The sequence below is a fragment of the Neopsephotus bourkii genome, unplaced genomic scaffold (genome assembly GCF_033783945.1).
Source record: "Neopsephotus bourkii isolate Nb327-2 ecotype Australia unplaced genomic scaffold, CSIRO-AGI_Nbou_v1 NB_259, whole genome shotgun sequence".
NCBI lineage: Eukaryota > Metazoa > Chordata > Aves > Psittaciformes > Psittacidae > Neopsephotus > Neopsephotus bourkii.
Genome location: NW_026900768.1, coordinates 1,975,632 through 1,997,766, shown reverse-complemented (window position 1 = coordinate 1,997,766; position 22,135 = coordinate 1,975,632). Strand labels below are relative to the sequence as shown.

Genomic DNA, 22,135 nt, shown 5'->3' with positions numbered 1-22,135 from the left:
CTGAAACGCCTTCTTTTCCTGGCAAAAGTTTTTCAAATTCTTAACTGGTGATGAATAACCCCAGGAAGGTCTAATAAGTTAGTCAGACAGCGCTAGTACTGATTTCAGCTTGTCTGCCCTGCTGTGGAGATACCTTATCTCTTCAAATGCCAAGCCTTGGGGACAGCACCAAATAGAGCATACCTACCAGAGCTGGTTTTCATTGGGGGCAGGAAATGACTTAGCTTCTCCCTGTGAGTGGGGATGGAGCATCTTTTCACTTGCATTTTGTCCTGCGATTTCCATAAGGTAAGGCAGCTGTAAGGTTTTAGCTTCTATGCAGTGTCTTACTGTGCTTCATTTAACTGCTAACTACAGAAGAATCCAAGCCAGCACCGGGTGCAGGGGAAAGGCAGGATGGCTGTGTAGATGTTGGACTGAAATTGACAGGAGGACTTCAGGAAGTGAAGAACAGAATGTTGTCCTGAGTCAGGACAGGTGTATACGTACTAGGGGTGGTGGGCAGAAATCCCAGCAGAGCGTGTTTAAAGGGTCTAGAGAATAGTTCAGGTCTTGTACAGAGACTCAAGTGTTATGGATGGAGCCTGAAGAGACTTTATTTTATCTTGGCTTGGATTATTATCTTTTGAGTGTTTGGTATTGTTGGTTTGTTGTTTGGGTTTTTTTTTCCTTCATCATATTTTGATTTAATTTCCTCTAAGAACTATTTTAACTGTATTTCTTTTTGTCATGTCTTTACTTCTTTTACTGTTAAAAAGTTCCTTGAGATTTCATAATAATTTCTTCCCTCTGGTCATGGCAGTGAAACTCTGGTAATATCAGGTACCCAAAAGGCTCAATAGAAATATTAGTCTTTATATTTCTGTTCTTTTTTCCTCCCTGTGTCATTTTACTTATTGTGTAAGTAACTGTTAATACTCCAGAATGACTTTTGCGAGAAGCAAGTTGGCTGAATGCTGAAGTTTCCCCAAGTTCTCCCTAAGTTTGTTTTGCCAGTCATTTCTAAAATGTCTGCTGGTCACCAAACCTCAGCTACCAAAAAAAAATCAAGCCTGAGGAATGTTCCTATGTCTCCTTTTGAAAACGGTATAGAAAGACATTGTTTTATGGTTTATTTCAACCAAAATTCCCTTATCTTGTGGAATGAGACCTTAAATTAGCAGTATCTTACTAAAGGGGATGGAAAAAGGATAAAATAATGAAGATTTAACGTCATACCGTTTTGCTATCTCTCAGGACTGCTTAGTTGGACTTGTTCCATTGCCATCTGTTTTCCTAGATGCAGAAGTATGAAAAATAGTACCCCACAAAATTTCCAAGCAAACAAAAAACCCCACCAAAACCAACATTTCTGTTGTAACTTTGACAGTTCCACACTCTGACCATTTATACAGTAGCTTACCAACCTTGGCATGGCAGAATGTGGTACATAGTGATGCAAAGGTTTTGTTTTTGGGAAGATGCACATCTGCTTGAGGATTTTCTATGTCTGAACAACACAAATGTAAGAAAAAAAATAGCTAGATTTGTGCTTGGGAAAATCTGGGCTTGCAACTGGTGGGTACTCAGTTCAACTCGGGACCTGCTGTGCTTCAGCCCTCTGTCTGAACCTGCCAGTTGGGACCTTAGTACCTTCCTTAGACTGATCAGTATTGCTAAACTGGCCAGACAGATCAGATAGAGAATCTTAATATGCTATCAACTAGATACGTTTTTTGAGCAAGTGCCTTCAAGTGTCTTCCTGCTGCAAGAATGAAAATAACTTGTCTAAAGTGATTTGGGTATGGGACCTCAATTGTATGTTGTAGCAAGGCTGCCCTCTGTGACCGGGTACCAAGGTGATATGGTTAACTTGTGAATGTTGTGAAAATAAAGCACTGAACAATGTGTGTGTTTTTCAGCTAATGAAGAAGCTGATGGGTTCTGTGTTGCTCCTCTAACACTTGTATTGCCATTGTGTTTTTCATACCTTTCTCAGGGATGGCTGCAATATAACTATATTTTTAAATATATTTTAAAGATTTAATTTAGTGTCCTAGAATGATCCATTCAGCAAGATTTCTGATGGTTTAAGTTATCAGTTTTTAACCTGCGACATGGCTGGGGCCAGGAAGGATTGGCAGAGCATGGGACTGCAGTTGTGGGGGAGTGCCAGGGGAAGGTGTGGGTTAGCGTTTTCTTCCATACAGACTTTGCCCCTGGGCTGTAGCACCAGGTCCTGGTGTAAAATAGCAGGGTTTTTTTTGCCCGTATTTCAACAAAAATCTGTCAGAGCTCACAAGACTTAACATATCAAGATAGATGCTCTCTATGAGTCTAAATCGGCATAGACAATTTTGTTGTGTGTATATTGACGTACATAGGAGGTGGTGCATTCATTTGCTTTTCCGAGAAGCAGGAAGGGATAGTAATTGTGTGAGTGAAGGTGATCGTTGAGACCATCTGCATAAACAGCGTGGCTTCTCAGCCAGGTTGGTGGCAGAGTAAGCTTAAGCCACTCAGTATGGCATCTGGGCTGTTGCTGTAGATCAGGCGATACATCAGAAGCAGCTCTGGAAGAAATCTCTCTTTGGCACATTCTGCAGTGAGCAAGTCCTGGGGGTTTTGGTGCCAGACTGTTTAGAGATATTTCCAACAGGAGGTAAACATTTTAATAATAGAGGCCTTTCTTCCTCAGGCTTTTCCATCTTGCCCCATCCCATTTCCTCCCTCTTCAGACTCCAACTAGTAATCTAAAATGTTGTTTATTCCCTACTCCTTTCCTTCCTCTCATTTTGTCCTTTTCCCATATTTCACAGGGAAGCCTGTGCAAGCCATTTTGGAGATTTATTTAGAATCGGCTTTGGTATTTGATGTTTCCATTAAGACCTCTTTATTTTACTTCTGTTATTGTGTGTGTCTTTTGATCTTGACCTGCAGTATTTGCTAAGCTGCCTGATATATTCCCGTTTGAGTAATAAAGAAAATGAGATGCTTAGCTGATATATCCTTTTGTTCCTGAAAAGAGTAAGCATATAGATGATTGAAATCAAAGCAGACCTACAGTATTTGGTAAGAAGTGCTCTGACTAAAAAAAAAAAAAAAAAAAACAAAAAAAAACCCAACCAACCAAACAAAAAACAAAAAACAAAAACAAACAAACAAAAAAAACCCACAACAAAAATGCCAAAAAAAAAGGTAAACAAAAATCTTAAGTTGCCTGTTGCGGTGGCTAAATGGAAAAGAATAGTTCTATAAGGTTGTTGCTGTGCAAGGATAAAAGGTTAGTGCATTTTGGGGGAAAAGAAGTAATATTTGTTTTCCATCCATGAAATAAAGTTGCAGGTTATAGGAAGGGAGATGTGAGGTTTTTTTCTTGCCATCTTGTACAAAAAGTGAATTGTTTGTGTATAATAGTACGTTCTTTCGTCATTTGTTTTTAGGACATAATAGCGTTAGATTCTACCATAAGCAGAAGGTAGGACTAGTACAGCAATTCCAGGGTTCCAGAGTTTTTAACTGCAAGATGAAGGAAATACCTGAAACACCAAAACAATGCCATTCCCATTGGGTTTGTTGCCACTCCCAATTATGGTGGTGTTGAAGATACAGGGACTCCGAGTGTGTAATAACACAAGTACAATTCAGGACAAGTTGAAGAGAAGCTTCATTAACTGTGGTCGTAGAGAACACTTAGAATAGCATCTCCCCTTCTGCTCCCCTGTTCTCTCCAAGAGATTGCAGAAACCCAACCTGTAGACTGTTCTGGATGATCATTTCAGTGTTAACAAAGCCAGGTGTCCACCCCTTGGAGGGATGGGCTCCTTAACGAGCTTACAAAATGCCACAGTCCTAAGAAGGAATCCAGCAGTAAATAACGTGATACTATGGAGAGATTACTCTTGGTGGAGCCTGTACGAGTGGCATGCCTTATGTTATCTTAGCTCAGAAGTAGGGAGCTGGAAACAATCACAGACTGTTGGTTTTTAGCTGAAAGGAATATTCTTTTAGGTAGGATAAACCTCTCAGCCAGACTTCTCAAATATTAAATATTAATCATTTTACCACTGCAGTAAGCTGCCAGAAGAGTCAGTTCTTGAATGGAGACAGTGTCAGCACAAAGAGAGATTGCTCTTTTCCATAGTGGCTGTTCTTGTTTCTAAAGAGTATTAAATTATCATAGACATCTTTATTTCTCTTCAAAGATCTTGAATTTGAAGTGAGAATCTTGACCTAAAGACTTCCTTCCCAATGTATGGGACTGGTTGAATTTTCCTTTGGATAAAAGGCGTAAGGGTTTTCTCTTGGGGGAAAGGTGGTAAAGAAGCAGTGTTTGTTGCAACAGGATTTTATAATTAAAATTTCCTTCTTTTAGGGGCTTAGTAATTTTCTGGAATATTCTAACAATGAGTGTCAGCACTTTTCATAACATGTTCATAGATGGTGAGGAACTGTGTTTAGGAGAGTTGCTAATCTTTGGACACTGAAAAGTGTTCAACTGGGGTATCACTGGCCTAATGATGTTTTTCATGATGAGGTGGGTTTTTTGGGCTCCCTTCTTATTTGTTTTCTTACATTTATATTTTATGGAGAACTCTGTTCTCAACAACATATGCAAGGATGGCATTTAATCTGAAGTACAGTTGCAGAAAATTAGACAACCCATCCATAAAATACATGCCTTTTCTCACCTACCTGCAGTGCAGAAACTGCAAGACTGTTCTTCCCAAGCTACAAGCTATTGTGATACCCAGATGCCTTCTGGGTTTCTGCTCTCAGGCCCTTACAGGCATGACCTGCCTCTAGGCAACGGCGTCAGACTTATGTGACAATTCACCCAGAGCCTGTCAAGACTGGTGTGATTTAGATCAACCTAGGATAGAAAATAAATATTGCTGAGGCACTGTACTATGGGTATTTTTCCTCCTAGTCTTTCTTCATTTCAGTGGGAGAACTTTGGGTGCACATGTGTTTTCAAGAGGGGAGAAAGGGGAGAATCTTCCTTTCCAGACACATTGTAATCCTTATGTGCTGGGACAAGTGTTTGATAATTTAGATTTTCTGACTTGCCGCTCATAAATACTCCTTTCTTGTAACAGGTTGCTGAATGCAATAAAGCCAGGATTGGTAAAAAAGATCAATAGACTACCGACCCCCATTGCAGGTTTGGTAAGTATATAAAATGAAAAATCTTTCAGTGATTCTTTTGCACCTTGATTTTATTGACTGTGTAATTCACATAGCAATTATTTTTGTAATACGAATTCTTCTAACCTACTAAACTCAGTCCCTCTGAAATCTCTGTGTAGTCACCTTAGAACTTGCCAGTCTTTTTTTCAGAAGAGGGCAGTGTTCAAGAGAGTATTTTTAGAGGTTTTCTTGGTTATATGTCATCTCCCAGTTGTGGTGATAGCTTTAGAAAGACTGGAAAGTGTGTTAGGAGCCACAAAAAGATATTTTTTTAAAAGAAAACTTCTTGTATATTTTGTCTCATTTTCTCTTTCCCCAAAATACCACAGTCTGCAGATAACATTCATTGCAGGACTGTCTAGGGAACTGGTTTATGTTGACTTTAAGGGCAGAGTAAAAGTTGGCTAAAATCTGTTATAAGCAAGGAAGACCACAGAGGACGTGCTGACAGCCCGTGGGCTCTCAGTGGCGCCGGGTGCTCAGGAGGTCATCTCAAGGGGTAGCACATTCCTGTGCCTGCCGCTGGGAGGAAGGTGGGGGTGTCAGCAGGCATTTGGTCTAACAGGGTTAGCCATGTAGAAATATGGCTGTATTGATTTTCCCTTATGATGTGGCTGGGAAGAAAAGTACCCTTGAGCATGTGGAAGGTGGTCATTCTCAATTTAGACTAATGATATACTCACATACATGGCTCCTTCCTGTTTGGGCATTACTGACATTGTAGTTTAGTTGTGTAAGATTCAGAGTGTACTTGCTGATAGCTGAGGTTAATGTTCCTTTATATGAACCACATTAAAATGTTTCAGTGTATTAGAAACCTTGTTACATTCATTTTTTAATTGGTTCTGTAATGTTATTACATAGCCTTTCATTTTTTAATTGGTTCTGTAATGTTATTACATAGCCTTTAAGGCTATCCAACCCTGTAGATTGACAGGCATATTTCTGTCTGAATAGTAGAGTATTAGGATTTAAGTTGTGATCCCCACCATCCTTTCTCCAAAGTTTCTTTATGAGCCTTTGTTTTGCCTTTAAAACCCATCTAGTTTTATTCCTACACAGTCTTATTTAAAATGAATATTTGACATAAACAGCTGCGAAAGATACCAGTAGTGCAGTTTTCTTTTCCTTGGCTCCCTTTCAGGAAAGACTCAATTTTTGTTATGACTGTTTAAAGAGGATAATATTCAATTACATTGGGTTTTTTCTTATTCATATATAAAATCCCAAAGGTAAGGTGGTTTTAGTAGGAAGGACATAGAAAAAGTCATGATGTGTTTGCAGTTTCCCCATTCCTTGAGATAAATCTCTCTTGCAAGATGTGTATTTTCAAAGCATTACCAAAAAGAACCCAACCAGTTTTCAGACTATTAATGACACAGTGTGTTGGACATTGACATTTTTACCTCTGTACCTGTGTCCTCTACTTACCTTTAGTAATTTGCTAAATAACAAAAGTTCACTGGTGCTTCTGACTTCTTGACATTACCAGTGGGTGTTTTTAACTGTTCTGTGAATAAATGGCCCCTAGCAAAGCAAGCCATCCAAATATCCCCTTGCTTTTGAAGGTGTCTAGTTCCATACCTGATGACCTTTGTTGCCAATTTTTACTTACAGTGGTGAACGGCTGTTTTAAGGATTGCATGTGAATTTAAGTAATCAACTGCTCTAGTCTGTTAATGTATATTTATGGTGAACTGTATTAAGGTACAGACATCAGCAGTATGTTTGAGTGCAATGTTTATCTTTCTTTTTTCCTCTTACCTGTACTTTATCTGCGTGTCTAAAAGAAAAATATCACCATACTGATGCTGTAGTCCAGAAGCAGTTATACCTCCTAGTTAGCTGACCACATATGAGGAACATTCCTTTATTTATTGCGAGTTTTTCTTTATTATCTTAGCCTTGGTTGGCTTGACATAGTATATAGTTACTTCTTTCCAGTTATTTCACCCCAGTGAGTGTGATTTCCTCTAGTAGACATAGAAATACTGTGAAAGCTTCAGTACCTTTTCTGCCTTGTGTGAGATACATGCTTTTGAACTCCTAGATACTGCTTCTGCCTAAAAATGTAAGTTAATAATTCTAGTAGAATTTATTAATTTAGTTATTTATTCATTCATTTGCTGCTAGAGTAAGTATTTAGTTCACTAGCAGAGATAATGGGTAGGTTTTCTTTTTTACAGAGTTGGAGCTAAAACTTATGAGTAATTGTGAAGTACTCAAAGTGCCTTTTGTTTTATATTAAACCTCTAGAGACAAAAACAGTCATACATTATCTAGCTCCACAAAATGTCTACTTGAGTGTAATTCTCCAGATGATACTCTACTTTTCTCCTTTGTTATTGTAAGGACAAATAAAGTATGCTGTATTCAAGGAAAGTAACAGTAAACTTGAAGCCGGTATAAGAGCCATGCTGAGATGTTTAGCTAAGTGTTATCAGGTGTAAAAATTTTTGCCTGCATTTCATGTTTGAGTGACTTCTCATAACACTACTGCCAGGTATTATGTATAACTGGCCAAGTGTTGACAGACTGAATTCTGCAAACTTCTAGTGTTTAAAGCTAAATGAATCTGCAGTTATTGTGAAGTTCTTACCAGTGACTTCCTCGTGTGGTTTGAGAGGGAGCAGTTTATTTACAGACTTTTTGTATATCAGAACACCAATCATGTAAGCAAAACTTACTGGTTTTAGTATTAAAGTAAGGACTGGAGGATCTGCAAACCACTGTACTGAGCAAAAGTCATCATATAAATGCACAAAGATGATCTTTGTCTAGTTGCAAGTTGAAGTCAGGATGTGGATTGTATGCAGCATTACGTATAGAATTACATATGTTCAGCTTTGCAGGCTTGTTTGTAATTCGCTTTGATCTCCAGAAGTGCTGACTGCTGCTTTTACCACAGCAGAAATGATACATTGCTTTAATGAAATGAAAGGTAGGACCAACAGTTTGGTATTCAGACTTACAGCGAGTATTACATTTGATGAAATGCTTTCTCCTTCCTGTTAGTATTCACTAATCCAGAAAGCTAGTGCTCCCACCAAAAAGCAAATTCACAAAACACCCAAAGAACATATTAAACCTAGGCAGGAGTGACAAGCTTCACTGAAAGAGCTGTGTTGCCAGTTTTCTCATGTGAGAAACTGATACTGAACATCTTTATTTTAAGACTGTCATCTTTCCAGAAGCATCATTTCATGTATTTAATTGTGCAAGGCTGGAAAAGTATTTTGGCTTGTTTATTAATTTAAAAGACCATCTGAAGCTGCAGAAGTTTTACAACAATGGATTGTTAGAGTACAAGGAATATAATTAATGTATGAGTGATTTTTACAAAACCAACATTTTTTTTTAGTGAGTTGCTGTTTGTTTCTTTCATTTTGTATGACATTCATAGTGGGCAGAACTAATTTGTTAGGTTTCTCCTAATTACATTTTTATACAACTATGCCTTATATATATAATTCTATAGAAATAGAAGATTTCCAGCACCATCATAGGTAAGCTTTGCTCTATAATGCTAACCACCGTATGTTGACTGTCTTTTTTCCTCATTAAAAAAATATTCTAGTTTTTGTTTCCTGTCCCTGAATAATGTCACTCTGTGAGAAAAGGTTCTGCCTTATCTTTTGTTTGACAGGGTTTAAGAGAGTTTATAGCATTACTTCAGTTCCTTGAACAATCCCCACAGGAGCTCAGACACTTACTTCAGAGGCTGTGTGAAAGAATCTCACATATAATAGTAGGAAGTCGTCAAGACAAAGTTGGAGGCCTGAACTTTAGCTTGGATCTTGGCTCGTGTTTCAGCACTACTGAATAAAAATCTGTTTACTGTGACATCCAGTTTTCAGCTTGTGTACGGTACTCAACTTTATGACACTGATATGATTTAGCAATGGAAAAAAAATAGCTCTGCAAAAGTCACCTGGTTGCATGGTTGTTGCACCAGGATGAACAGAACCGTAGCGTGCTGTTTAAAAAAGTTGGTTCCTTTGAAAACAAGGTGGGTTTTTTTCTGTGATTATTTTCCTAGGAAGTTTCTCTTGGCAAAGTGTTCCCTGGGAACTTGCTATGAACCTTATTAAGAATAAATACCTGTCTGCCGGTGCTGCTGATTTGCTTGTATGCTGTACCGTTGCATAAATTCAAGTATTATTTTTGACAATGCAGTATCCTGAAGAAATTTCAGCATCATATTAGCTTTCAGAACTTGTGCTTCTAATTAGGTTCAGCCAAGGAGATCTTCTTCCTTCCTGCAGATATGAACCTAAAAATAAAATTACAAGACCCAAACATAGTGTAGTGTATTTCACAGAATTAAAAATAATTAGAGAAGATAAAGATATTAATTTAACTGATTAACTGATATGCATTATTTTTATCACTCTTTCCACTCATATGTCAGTTGTTACTTTTTTTTTTCCCCTTAAAAAATTATTTTGGCATTATTACATTTTTTTTTTTCACTCTCTGTTTAATTCATTGTAGTACTTTCTGGAAAGAGCCTGCTCCTACTGTAATATCTAGATTCATAATATGATAATTTCTGTTTCATTATTTTGTACTTCTTGCAGCTGGACAAGTTCGTTTGCCAGCACAATTGTAACCATAAAAAAGTCTTGTGTAAGTTGTGGCATATGTGAAGTAAGTGAAAGCAAAATCTCCTGTCTAAAACCAGTAAATTCTTAGCACTCACATCCAAAAAGCATTTTTCTGAATGCCGATGGAAAGCAAAGTGTCAACATCGCAGCAAAATGCTGTGCAAACTGTTCTGCCATGCTTTCTGTGGGTCTTCCTAGCTGAATGGTAATTGGCTTCTCTGCATCTCCTGTGCCTGCCTTTGGTTCTGATATCCAATACTGAATTAAAATGATACTTAGGGTCTGGCCAGTGGGTCAAAACAGCACTGTGTATTTTGACTCATCACATACCGTAATATATATTGAATCCCTTCACTAAAACAATAATATCCTTAGAATAAAATGGTTTATATCATTGTGTCCATGTATGTTTGGGTTTTTTACCCCCCAAGCTTTCTAGACTCTGCCTTCAAATTCTTTTTTTTTTTTTTTTTAGATTTCCTTGCCTATTTCTTCTGGTGTCACCTGAGCTGGACAGAGATATCTTACAAAATTCCTGTTTAGTGAATTTAGCTGCATGCTGTACTCACAAACATCTCTAATTCATGAAGGATACAAAAGTAAACTAGCAGGTGTTTCCTAACCAGGCTGTTTGTAAACAGTCTGTGTGGAACAATCTACAGTGATGCTGTAGTTAATTCATCACTGAAAAGGAAAACAGACATCAGTTCAAATTTGGCAGGAAGCATAGAGAAAGCAGCACTGGTGAGGAAAAATGAGATGCAAACCAATAAAACCTGAAAGTGTACACTGAAATTCAGCTGGAATTGAAATTTTTTATTGCTGTCCAGAATGAATTGCTCTCCTCCCATTTAGAGGAAAAGCTAGTGAGTCAAATGCAAAATACAATGTTGGCATCTCATTTAGCATTGTATTGGTTGAAACGGATATGCTTGCTCTGGTGTTTGGTTTGGCTCCAAAACTCTCATACTTCTGATGCTGGAAATTAATCATCAGTGTGACAGTAAGCCTATGTGCTGGAGATGTGCTGCACTTGGGTTCAGCCTGTGTTGCCCAGTCTTCACAGTCTGAACTTTAACGTGCTGCGTGGATGCAAGAGAGACTGGGATAATAGGAAACTAATAAAAAAACATAACCTATCAAGGAAAACAAACCAACCGAGCAAATAAAACCCAAAGGGAGGTAAGTGACCTCACCTTGTTTGCATCTGATTTTCTGAGCTGCATTTAGCTATAATGCATCCCCTCAGAGAAGTGAGTTCAGCCAGCTCATAGTAGTCTTTATGTTCATCACAGCACTTGTGAGCTGTCCTTAACATCCATGAGTAGTCAGTCCCTTCTGTCCTCAGTTACCAGCTGGAGTGTTGTGTTTATGATGGCTGGAGGTAGGAACTGGGAGTGATACCTCTTTGCTTCTGAACTGGCTGTTACTGGTCCCTCCCAGGTTTCTGTGTGCTTCATGCACCCATGGCCCAGTCCAGCACTCAGCATGGGCTTCTGCAGACCAACTTCACTGCTGGCCTTGAAGTCCCTTCTTCTGGATGCTTTTTTGGCTGCAGGGCTAACACTGCACCCAAGCTAAGCTGTTTGTTAGCTGGCATCACTACTCCTCATACAAAAGATACTGTCCCATTCTGCCAATGTCCCGGAATTTGTTCCTTGTTAAAAGCTGAAGTCTCATTTAGCATCCAGAACACCCAGAACAGTTTCCTTATTGGGTCAGATGGCACCAGCCAAGATGGGTAAGGGTTTGCAGGACACGCTTGAAGGATAGCCGTGAACCATAGCTGCTGTGGACAAATGCGAACATTGTCATGTTGTTGAGACCTGTTCCCAAGCTAGTCTGGTTAGGATTCAAAAGTGCAGCGGTTTCACAGTCGGTTTAAGCTGTGCCCTGAGCCTGCTGAGCTCTGCTGCTGAGAATGTCATGACTTGGTTTGGTCAAATGGTAATAATATGTGTAAGCTCTCTGTGGCAAGGATCATCTGCTAGTCTCTTTTCATCTAACACCTCACCCCATGAATCCTGCTCTGTGGCCAAAACTCCTAGACAGTATGCTAATGCAAATAATAAATAACACTTACAAAAATATCACAGGCATTCCCGTGTCATTCACAGTCTGGTTTTAAACTGTTCTCCCAACTCGAGTCTTCAATGGCTTTATTCACATTGAATAACTTAAAATGTTAACATGCAAATGCAGAGATAAAGGGAACCTTTTCTGTGTTAAAACCAAGAGAGGATGGTCACTGCGCAGGATCTCCTCTTTGAATTTTTTTTCATTCTACATGGACACTGTTTTGTTGCCCAGCCTTGAGAAGGGAAAGCCAACTACCATGCTTTAGAAAAAGTACTTCTTTAAAGTAAACAGTCTAGCTGGTTTGGGGGCTGTCAGGTGACTTCACAAAGATGTTATTTACAGAACCATATAAATAAAGGCTATGTAAAATTGTTTGCTTTCTTTTTTAGTGGACATAGGAGGTTTAACGAAGTGAAGGATTCCAGGGATAACATTTGAAAATGGCAAAAAGAAAGACACTGCTGCTGCTGAAGCCTTCATGCTAGGCAGCTGAAATGTTAACTTGCATTTATCATGGCATTAACTTTTACTGTAAATGACCAATCTTTCCTCTGGTTGGGCAAGGCAGCTGGCTTCCGGGAAGAGTTCACTTTTTACCCATTGAAAAAAATGCACATTGGCCACTGGATTAAGTTTTAGATTTGATTTCAGATCCTAAAGCGTCCTGCAAGTTCAACCATGACTTGTATCACATTGGTTTACTGATTCTGGTTGAGGAGTATTTCAGAAATGCCAATTACTTTTGAAGAGTAATCTCTAAGTATCTGCAAGTATCAGAAAAAATAATACTTCAGCAGACAAAATGTCTGTGTAGCTTAGGGCTACACTAAATGGAGAATCCAGTGCCTTTCTTCAGCTGTTGTCTTAGAAATGAAGGGCCTCGTGGGCAGAATGACTTAAACTCTCAGGACAAACCCCGTTGTTGAGGCTTATGCCTTCTCTTAATAGTTGGGCAAATACCACATGCTCTGGAAGTGTGTGCTACCTTCTGGAGTTTTCAGTGGAGAAACTGGATGCCCTGAATCTGTAACTGTGTCACCTGAATGTGGCTCTGTTGGAGTTGTACCCAGGCACCTGCAATCTGTGAGTAACTTTTGTTGCAAAAGTGATTTGTTTTCCAATGAGATTATAAAAAGAAGGGCTGAGCTGGTGTGCTACATGTGTGTAGGCCAGCACACATAAAATAAGCAGAAATACAGCTATCCATGCCTTGAGGCTAAAAGAAGTATCAGCTTTTGTCCTTAAGAAAAAGTAGACCTGAGACTATGGTTGCTTTCAGCTGCCATGAACTAGACTTACCTACAACTATGCAGACACACATAGCATGGGGAATAAACAAGGGGAGTTAGAGACATGTTCACATCTGCAGGGCTATGATCTTACTGGCATTATGGAAATGTGGTGGGATGGCTCCTATAATTGGAGTGTTGGAATGGAAGGGTACAGGCTCAGTGAAGGACTGGAGGAGATGATGATAGCTTTAGAATTAAAGAGGGCAGAGACAGGTGTCACTGTAATGGGGGTCAGCTACAGGCTGCCTGATGAGGAAGACTAAGTGGATGAAGTTCTCTAAAGATAGATAGGAGCATCCTCATGTTCACAAGCCTTGGTTTTCATGGGGGACTTCAACCACTCCTTTATCTGTTGGAGGGACAACACAGCAGAGCATAAACAATCCAGTAGGGGCGTGGAATGTGTTGATGACAACTTCCGTCTCCAGCTCACTACCCTGGTCTTCAGGAGAAGAGACTTTGACCTCTTCAGGTATCTGCTTGGGATAAAGTCCTGGAGAAAAGAGAAGCCCAAGAAAGCTGGTTAATATTCAGGGATCACTTTCTCCAAGCTTTGGAGAGGATGTCAAGTCAAAAAGCCAGGTGGCCTGCATGGATGAACAAGGAGCTCTTGGACAAACTCCAACACAAAAAGGAAGTGTACAGAGGGTGAAAGCAAGGGCAGGTAGCCTTGGAGGAATTCAGAGAAATTGTCCAAGCAGCCAGTGATCAGGTTAGGAAAGCTGAAGCATCTATAGAATTATATCTGGCCAGGGACACCAAGAGCAACAAAAAAAGCTTGTATAGGTACGTTGGTGACAAAACTGGGAAAATGTGGGCCTTCTTCAGAAGGAAATGTTCTGTCTCCATGTCCTGGTTCCGCAGGACACGGAGAAGGCTGAGGTATGTAATGATGTTTTTGCCTCAGTCTTCACCAGCAAGCACTCCAGCCACTTAGTGCTTAGCCACCAGCACGTGCTTCAGCTTACATAGGTGGATAAGGAATTGTCTGGATGGTCACACACAAAGATTTGTGGTCAACAGCTCATGGTCCAAGTGGAGACCAGTAACGAGTGGTGTCCCTCAGGGATCGGTGTTGGGACTGATCTTGTTCAACATCTTTGTCGCTGACATGGACAGTGGGATTGAGTGCACCCTCAGCAAGTTTGCCAACAAAACTAAGTTATGTGGTTCAGTTGATACGTTGGAGGGAAGGAATGCCATCCAGCGGGACCTTGACATGCTTGTGAGGTCAGACAGTGCCAAACTCATGAAGTTTAACCATGCCAAGTGCAAGGTCCTACACCTGGGTTGGGGCAATCCCAAGAATAAATACAAACTGGGGAGAGGAACCTGGGGGTGTTTGTTGGTGAGAGACTCAACATGACTCACGATGTGCAGCTACAGCCCGGAAACCAACCATATGCTGGGCTGCATCAAAAGGAGTGTGGCCAGCAGGTTGAGGGTGTTGCTTCAGCCCCTCTACTCTGATCTCATGAGACCCCACCTGGAGCATTGCATTCATTTCTGGGGTCCCCATCACAAGAAGGACATGGTCTTGTTAGAGCAAGTCCAGAGAAGGGCCATGAAGATGATCAGAGGCTGGAGAACTCCTATGAAGAGAGGCTGAGAGAATTGGGGTTGTTCAGCCTGGAGAAGAGAAGGCTCTAGGAAAGCCTTATAGCAAATTCTGGTACCTAAAGGGGCCTACAAGAAGTTTGGAGAGGGACTTTTTACAAGGACATGTAGCAATAGGACACGGGGGAATAGGTTTAAACTGCAAGAGGATATATTCAGATTGGATAATAGGACGAAATTCTGCACTATGAGAGTGGTAAGGCATTGGAACAGGTTGCCCAGAGTTGTGGATGCTGGTACATGATTCTATATGTCAGCACTAGCATTCATATAGTTATTAACTAGAGTGGACAGCTGATCAGGCTGAAAAATACCTTTCTCCTTCGTCTTGCAGCATGTAGCTGCATGAACAAGAGCGCAGGCAGGAGGGAAGGAAGAGGCTCACCAAGTTGGGGAAGATGTTATTTGATCAGTTTCTGATAAGTAGTTTCAAAACTGCAGCTGGGGAGTTTAAACTTAGATTCAATCCTTAAGTTATTGGCCAGAATTGAAGGACACTGGAATCTGGGAAAGTCTCATCCTGAAATCCCCAGCTTAAAGGTTGTCTGTGTCTAAAACTATACTTAGTAGTACTCTCACTCCCTAATTCTGGATAGCCTCTCACAGGTTGGAGTCTGTAGGTCTGTGCTATAAATACCATCTCTGATCCTCAACTGTCTTTGTCAGTGACATGTAGCCTCTGCTGCAGGGAACAGCTAGATGCCAGTATTTATTGGAGAGTGAGAGCTAAATTCAGTGTAAATGGGGTTGACCAGAGTAAGAATATTTGCTGTTACTTGATGCTACCCTGCATTCTCACAGCATGTGAGAGGCAGGTGCTGCTGCCCATAAAATCCATGTGATATGGTCTAGAGAATGTTGATAACTGGCTAACAGTAGCACCAGAGATGTGAAAAGAGAGGGTGCCTTCCAGTTAATCTGAACAGTCCCTGTGATGCAAGCAGGAACAAAAGTTTCCACAGTGTGGTCAGACCAACAGATCTGCCACCTGAAAATGTGTCAGGGATGCTTAAGCTTCCTTTACCTTCTTCTCTTGTGAAAAGGGAGGAAGCATGAGTTAGCAACAGTCTGTTATGACCCCAGCCATTGCGCTGAAGACAGGGGCAGACGAATGGTGTCTCTAATCCCTTTCCTGGCTGTGAATCAACTCAGTGAAGTCTGTTGCAGTTTATGTCTGCTAGCAACTGTTCGCACTGTTTCTATGCTGAAAACCTTTCCGGGCAGTGTAAGTGGATTTCTGTCAGATGATGTGCATGTCACTAGCAGGAGCCTACGTGCTGAATGCAGATGATGGAACGTATCTTGCTCCAAAGATCACATTGCAGTTATTTTCCTGGCTTAAAGCAAACAAGCAAAAAGGCAAACTAGTGGAAAACTAGTGCCTTAAAGATCCGTGTGCAGTTATTTCTTTGATTTAAGAGCCCAGTAAAATTCTGCAGTCTGGTGCTCTGGTCAAGAGTTCATAGAGGCTGAATTATCTGCCACTGAATTCTCCTTGCCTTCTGCATTCCTCAGTGCTCCTGGATTGAAGCCACTTGCTTCCTGCTTGGCATGGTACTTTTCAATTGTTAATGTGCTTCCTCTTAAATGTCCAGAGGTCTAATGATACTATTGTAAACCTGTTAAAATTAATGCTGCAGAGGAAGCAGCTCAGTTAATTGCTTGTGCAAAAATACAGTAGTAGGCTGAACTATCTGACTGAAGCACATCAAAGCCATTAACTATTAACCTTTTGAAAGCTGAATAGTCTTGTGATACACTGTGGAAATCTGTCCCACAGCTTAGTAGGAGAATTACACATTCATTTCTGGACAAGCAATATAAATAGGGGTCTGGAAAATTAATAATGCAGTGCAGAGGCAATCCTCAGTTATTTCAGGTGGTGCCATTCTGTTAAAGTCTTCACTATTACCGTGTCTTTGCTTTTGCCTCCTCAACTTCACTTGGGAAGCACTGTTATTTAGTTGGTGAATGTTGGTTTCTGTTTGGGGCAATAGTGTGTGCTGATTTATTACTGTGTGATGTGTGAAAGGGAGTTTTCTTTTCAGGATTTTCAATAAGGGAAGAATATTGAACTTGCTAAATGTGTGCAAGCATCCAAGTGTGTACTGAGTTCAACTCGGCTTTTTTCAGTCCATTCTGCACGCTCCTTCATCACCTTGGTTTTCTCTTTGAATTGTAGTACTTCTCAAAAACAATTTAGATTCAAGCTTGTGTTTCCACATAAGGCTGATGGTAAACATTATGTTTTTCTCCCCTTCCCCTTTCTTTTCCTTTGTAGTCATGATGTTGGTATTATTTGGTTTCCTTTTACTGCAACAGCTAGAGAGATGTTACGTGACGTGTTGTGAAGTCATATTGGTGTGTTGGGAGGCACGTTAGACCGAGTGCCAGATGTGAATCTCACCCTTGCACCTGTTGTGGGGCAACAAACCTCAGGCCTTAAACTGATATCCTGGGCTGCTGGTGCTCTTGCCTTTTATAACTATTGGGTTCATTGGGTGCTGTGTAGCTTGGCTGTGTAACCAACAAATCCCATGTGTGTTACCAAGCACTCGTGGATATTTCTAATACCTTTTCTTAGCGAAAGCTGCCTTGTTGCTGTTGTCCTTTGAATACCATTTCTGCTTTGGCTGGAAGGAGGCTTGCTGTTTTTTCCAAAACCAATCCTAACTTTACCACTTCTGCCTAGCAACAGCGTAAGAGATCTTAGAGCTAATGCCTGCCGCTGGCTGAACATGTGAGTTTCCAGTAGAGTTTTGCATCCCAATCTTTGCATTCAACCCCCAATAATGTAGTTGTAGGGGTTCCTGTGAAGCTGCTTGGTGAGTGCCTTCAGGGAGAATCAGGCAGGCCTGATTGCCAGGTGATGGACATGAGAAGATTGAGTCTAGTACCCAGAACTGTAAAGCTCAAGTGTCAGTGGGACACAGACTTACTGTGCAGGCATCAGCTAGTCTTTGGCTAACTATGGGAATGATCCAAGGTCATTCTGGCAACTAAGGAGGACTGTGAAGCAGCTCCATTTCCTTGGTCAGCAGTGCGTGGACCAGAAATGCTGGTCAGTGATATTTGGCTTTAACCTTTTTGTCCTTCCTGTCTGCTCCTGTCCCACACATTGAGTAGGGCCATGCTATAAACACTCTCTGAGTTTTGAGCCTGATTTTCGAGCCTGATTTTCAGGGGAAAGCTGACAGACCTGCTAGGTAAATAGTGACATTTATATTCTAATTTCTGGAGGTACAGGGATCAGCTGCAGAGTATTAGCACCGCTGTACAGTATGTCCTCTGTTATTTAAAAGTGAGGATGATGAATAGGTTCAGTTATTTGAGGTTTCAAGTAATCTAGGGCAATTTTCAGTGTAATTAATACATGTCAGGAATTTGACCCTTGTGGAGATAACAAGGAGTTCTGGATATCACTGAGGTGATACTGTAAACAGGTTATGAAAATTGTGCCAGAAAACTGCCTGCACAGGACAGTAGCACAAGTTAATAAAATCTCTCAACTTCTGATCTAGAAAAATGATTTATATAGTTTTTACTTGACATACACAGAAGTGGAAAATCCCCTTCATTTCTGTACAACACTCAGATGTTTTCTTTCATTAAGTTTCTCCTGTTACCCCTAAAGAGGTCAGACAGAAGTTGCTTCTTAAACCATAACAACTGCATGAAAAGCATAACTTGAAACATCTTGAGAGTCCACATGCATCAGTCAGACTGTTTTGCTGTGCTGTTGATTTTTAAAGAAAAGACAAGCAAATTAGAAAACAACTGACCAAACAGAAAGGACACTCAAAAAAACCCCAAACTGAAAGCCCTGTAGGGTTGATACTATGTACTGGAAACTGTACTTTTTACAAGGACATATAGTAATACAACTTTTTACAAGGACAGTGGGTAATAGCTTTAAATTGAAAGAAGGTTGATTCAGATTGGACATTAGGAAGAAATTCTTTACTGTGAGGGTGGTGAGGCACAGGCTCAGGTTGCCCAAAGAAGCTGTGGCTGCCCCATCCCTGGCAGTGTTCTAGGCCAGGTTGGATGGGGCTCTGAGCAGCCTGGTCTAGTGAAAGGTGTCCCTGGCCATGGCAGGGGGTTGGAATTGGATGATCTTTAAGGTCCCTTCCAACCCAAACCATTCTGTGGTTCATAAAAAAAATTATGAGCAAATGCAGAAATTGCATCAGTCATTGGCAAAACTAATTGCAAATTGGTAAATCAAATGGATGATCCCTGGGGAGTGCTGTCAGAGATTTTATAAAAGCCTATATAGAGGCAAAAAGAAGTAAGTAAATAAACAAATGTGCACCAAAAGAACATGTAAAATTCGTTACAAAAGTCAGTGTTTAGTAACAGACTTATGTAAGAAAGAAACATGGCAAAGTTTGTTATAGGAGGCTGGGGTTTGTTTTGTTCTGTTTTTTTTTAAGAAGCAGTTAGCCTAGTTTGATCTTCCTTCTTAGTGTGCATGCCTGTATGTTACTTTTACAGTGCTGAATAGTGACTGAGTGGAATCTGATATGTCAGTGGACTAGAATTTTAGACAAGAAAGAAGCAAGGTAATTACATCCTCTCAGAGAAACGTTGCAGTCAAACAAAAATTTGAGTAAGGTATTAGCAGAATTGCATTAGAATGGGTGATACTTTATCTTCAGCAATGTTGCACCAGTTGTTCCTTGATCTATCATTGTGTCTAAAACAACCGAAAGAGCAAAAGCCCATCCAATATGATGATTATTTTGAAGGAAGTTTAGGAGTTGTATCTTCAGATGTGCCTGCCCTCAATTTTCGAGTGTCGCAGATCTTTGAATGGTACAGTTGGCAGTGACCAAAACCTGTTTTCCTGCAAAGTATCAACTTACTGGTGCGGGTCTCCTTTATCCCTTTTATGCTAGACACTGTATGGCATCTGAAGTCTGCCTTCAGAAGTTTATAATTAAAAAAAACCACATAGCTGCATTTAGAAAGAAAACAGAGAAACAAGGTATTTGTTGGCACAGTGTTATCAGCAAACCTGGGATGTAACTGCTGTTGGCTCTTCAAAGCATAACTGTAATGCAGAATTTCTGGGGGGATAACAGAGTAGTTCTAATGAAATTTGGTGGCTACTCATAAGCATGAGGACTGTGTGTAAGAAAATACAAAATCCTAAATCTGCCTGGAGTCAGCACCCACAGTATTAGATTAAGTTGGCTAGTTCCTGGGGGTGTTTGAGACCTTAAATGCTCTTTAGTCCTTACCCTCTGGTTGATCAGAGATTATTCACTTGCTCTTTTAAATACTGTTACCCAATCTCTTGAGCCACACAATCCTGATTAAAATTTACTTTCTAAAATATGATCTTAGAGAACTGAAACTTCTTGGATTCCAGGCTTCTACATATTTTTGAAGAACTGTGAGTTCTTAGTGTTCTCATACTTGCATAAAAAAATTATTGCAGATACTTTATCTTCCCATGAATAGTTCACCTTGCTTATTCTATTTTGTTTGGCTGAAATCTGATGAGCAATATTACAAATCCAGCAGTTAAGCCTGTGTACAAATTATTATGTAAGCAAATTGCAGATTGAGAGCTTCAGAGACTGTGGCAGTGTTCTCCATCACAGCTTCCAGTATGATATATTCTCTTTGTATAAGTGTACAAATATTCTTGTCCTTTATAACTTTACAATACAAGTTGGAGGAATAAAAGAACCAGTCTGAAGTCAGGAAGTGGATGGGAAGTAAATAAGAGGAAAAACAGTCAACTGCTCTATTCAGGATAATGGAAGGTGGAGTTTGGGATATGACAGAGAATGGAAAACCCCAGATAACCTCTGTGTTGTGGGTGTGGGCAACTTGGGTTTGGCAGCAGCATCTATCACCCTGGCTCAGCACAGCCACAGGACAGCTCTTGCAAGATTGCTGCTCAACACCAGCATCTTTCTCATTCAGGGATAAGCGGCCCAAAGGCATGAGATCAGTTTAACAATGCAGCATAACACATTTAGGGATTTCCAGGTAGCCAAAAAGCTCCAGGAAGCAGCCACTGGTCACGCACTGCTGACTCCAGGATCTTTGTACTCATATGCAGAGCACATGGCATGCTGAAGCCCCTGTGCAACTCTGGGCTGACTGGCATGTACATGTACATGTACAAAGAACACATGTGCCCAGGGTCTGGTACCTCCTGAGTGACTGGACTCCTTGTGCTGCAGTTTGGGCAGTGTTAACCATAACATCAAAGGCGGTTGCATAGCCCTGTATCCCCTATATTTAGATGGGGTACATCTGTTGACCTTGTAAGCCCAAAGTAGCTCTTAGTAGGGTCTCCAGATTTTAGGGCTGATTAGCTTTAGCACAGTGCTGAGCGTCAGCTAGGTCTCTCCATTCAAGCAAAGCAATACTGTCTGATAAATGCTCCCCAGTCACTAGGAAAGGCAGCACAGAGGTGCTTGTCAAAGCCAGTAAGTCCCACTGGCCTTGAGCTGATTTTGAGTAGCCATGTGTAACATTTGCATTCTCCAGAAATTCACACCTGCAGCAGTAGCTTGGAGACATGTGAGCTGGCTGAGGACTGGGACTCTGCAGTGCTTTAAATCAGCTAAATTGCTGGCAGCTTCTTGTTGGCTCTGGAGCTAGTGCAGCTGCTTTCACAGCCCATGGAGCCTGGCCTAATAATCTTGCTGGGCTCTACTGGTTCTGGTGTCTAGATATACCTGTCTCTGAACAATAAAATGAACTCCTGAGGCCCATCTCTCTGTTGAGGAAATGAAAAAATATTTACCTTTTTCCTTTATACACTCTCCATCCACTAAGTCTTACCCCTATCTGTAGAATGTAGCTTTAAACTGCAAAGGTTTTCAGAAGTAGCAGGTGAGGAGCTGGAAGCTTGTTTGAGGGTACATGAACATCTCTGCTAGCCTTATGTGTGACTGTTCTGAGCAGGAGCCACTGGTTATACTCAGGTAAGCTCAACTGTAAGCACAGTTGGCTGTTTTCCTCTACACACAAAAGGAGATCTCAAGTCTGGTTAGGACAAAGGACATGGTATGAACTGAAGTTTTAGGGGTGAAGTTAGTGATAGCTGATTTGCTTCCCCTTTCTTTTCCCTTCACCAACAAATGTGACAAGCTATTTCTGCCATCTCCACTTCTTAGCTCCTCTTCCTGAAGTCTTGATGTGATTCATGTATTCATTTCCCTACCCTTGTTGCTTTGTGCATCCCTAGGGGAGAGTGGATGATGCAGAAGTGTGCCTTGAGTACACCACTAGTGTGTTGACAGAAAACTGAACAACAGGAGTATCTGTCCTGTAGCAGAAGAGATCCTTTGCTGTCCTCTGCAGTAGGAATAAACTGTATTAAAGAAGAGATCCTTTCTTTCC

At 40.6% G+C, this 22,135-nt stretch overlaps 1 protein-coding gene across 1 annotated transcript in view; it reads left to right on the top strand.

Annotated features, from left to right (window-relative positions):
• Positions 1–22,135, top strand: part of LIMCH1 (LIM and calponin homology domains 1) — a 188,985-nt gene that overhangs the window by 78,222 nt on the left and 88,628 nt on the right. Inside the window, exon 3 of the mRNA XM_061346178.1 lies at positions 5,079–5,148. Within this exon, the coding sequence (XP_061202162.1) occupies positions 5,079–5,148 (70 nt within the window). The remainder of the gene's footprint in view (positions 1–5,078; positions 5,149–22,135) is intronic.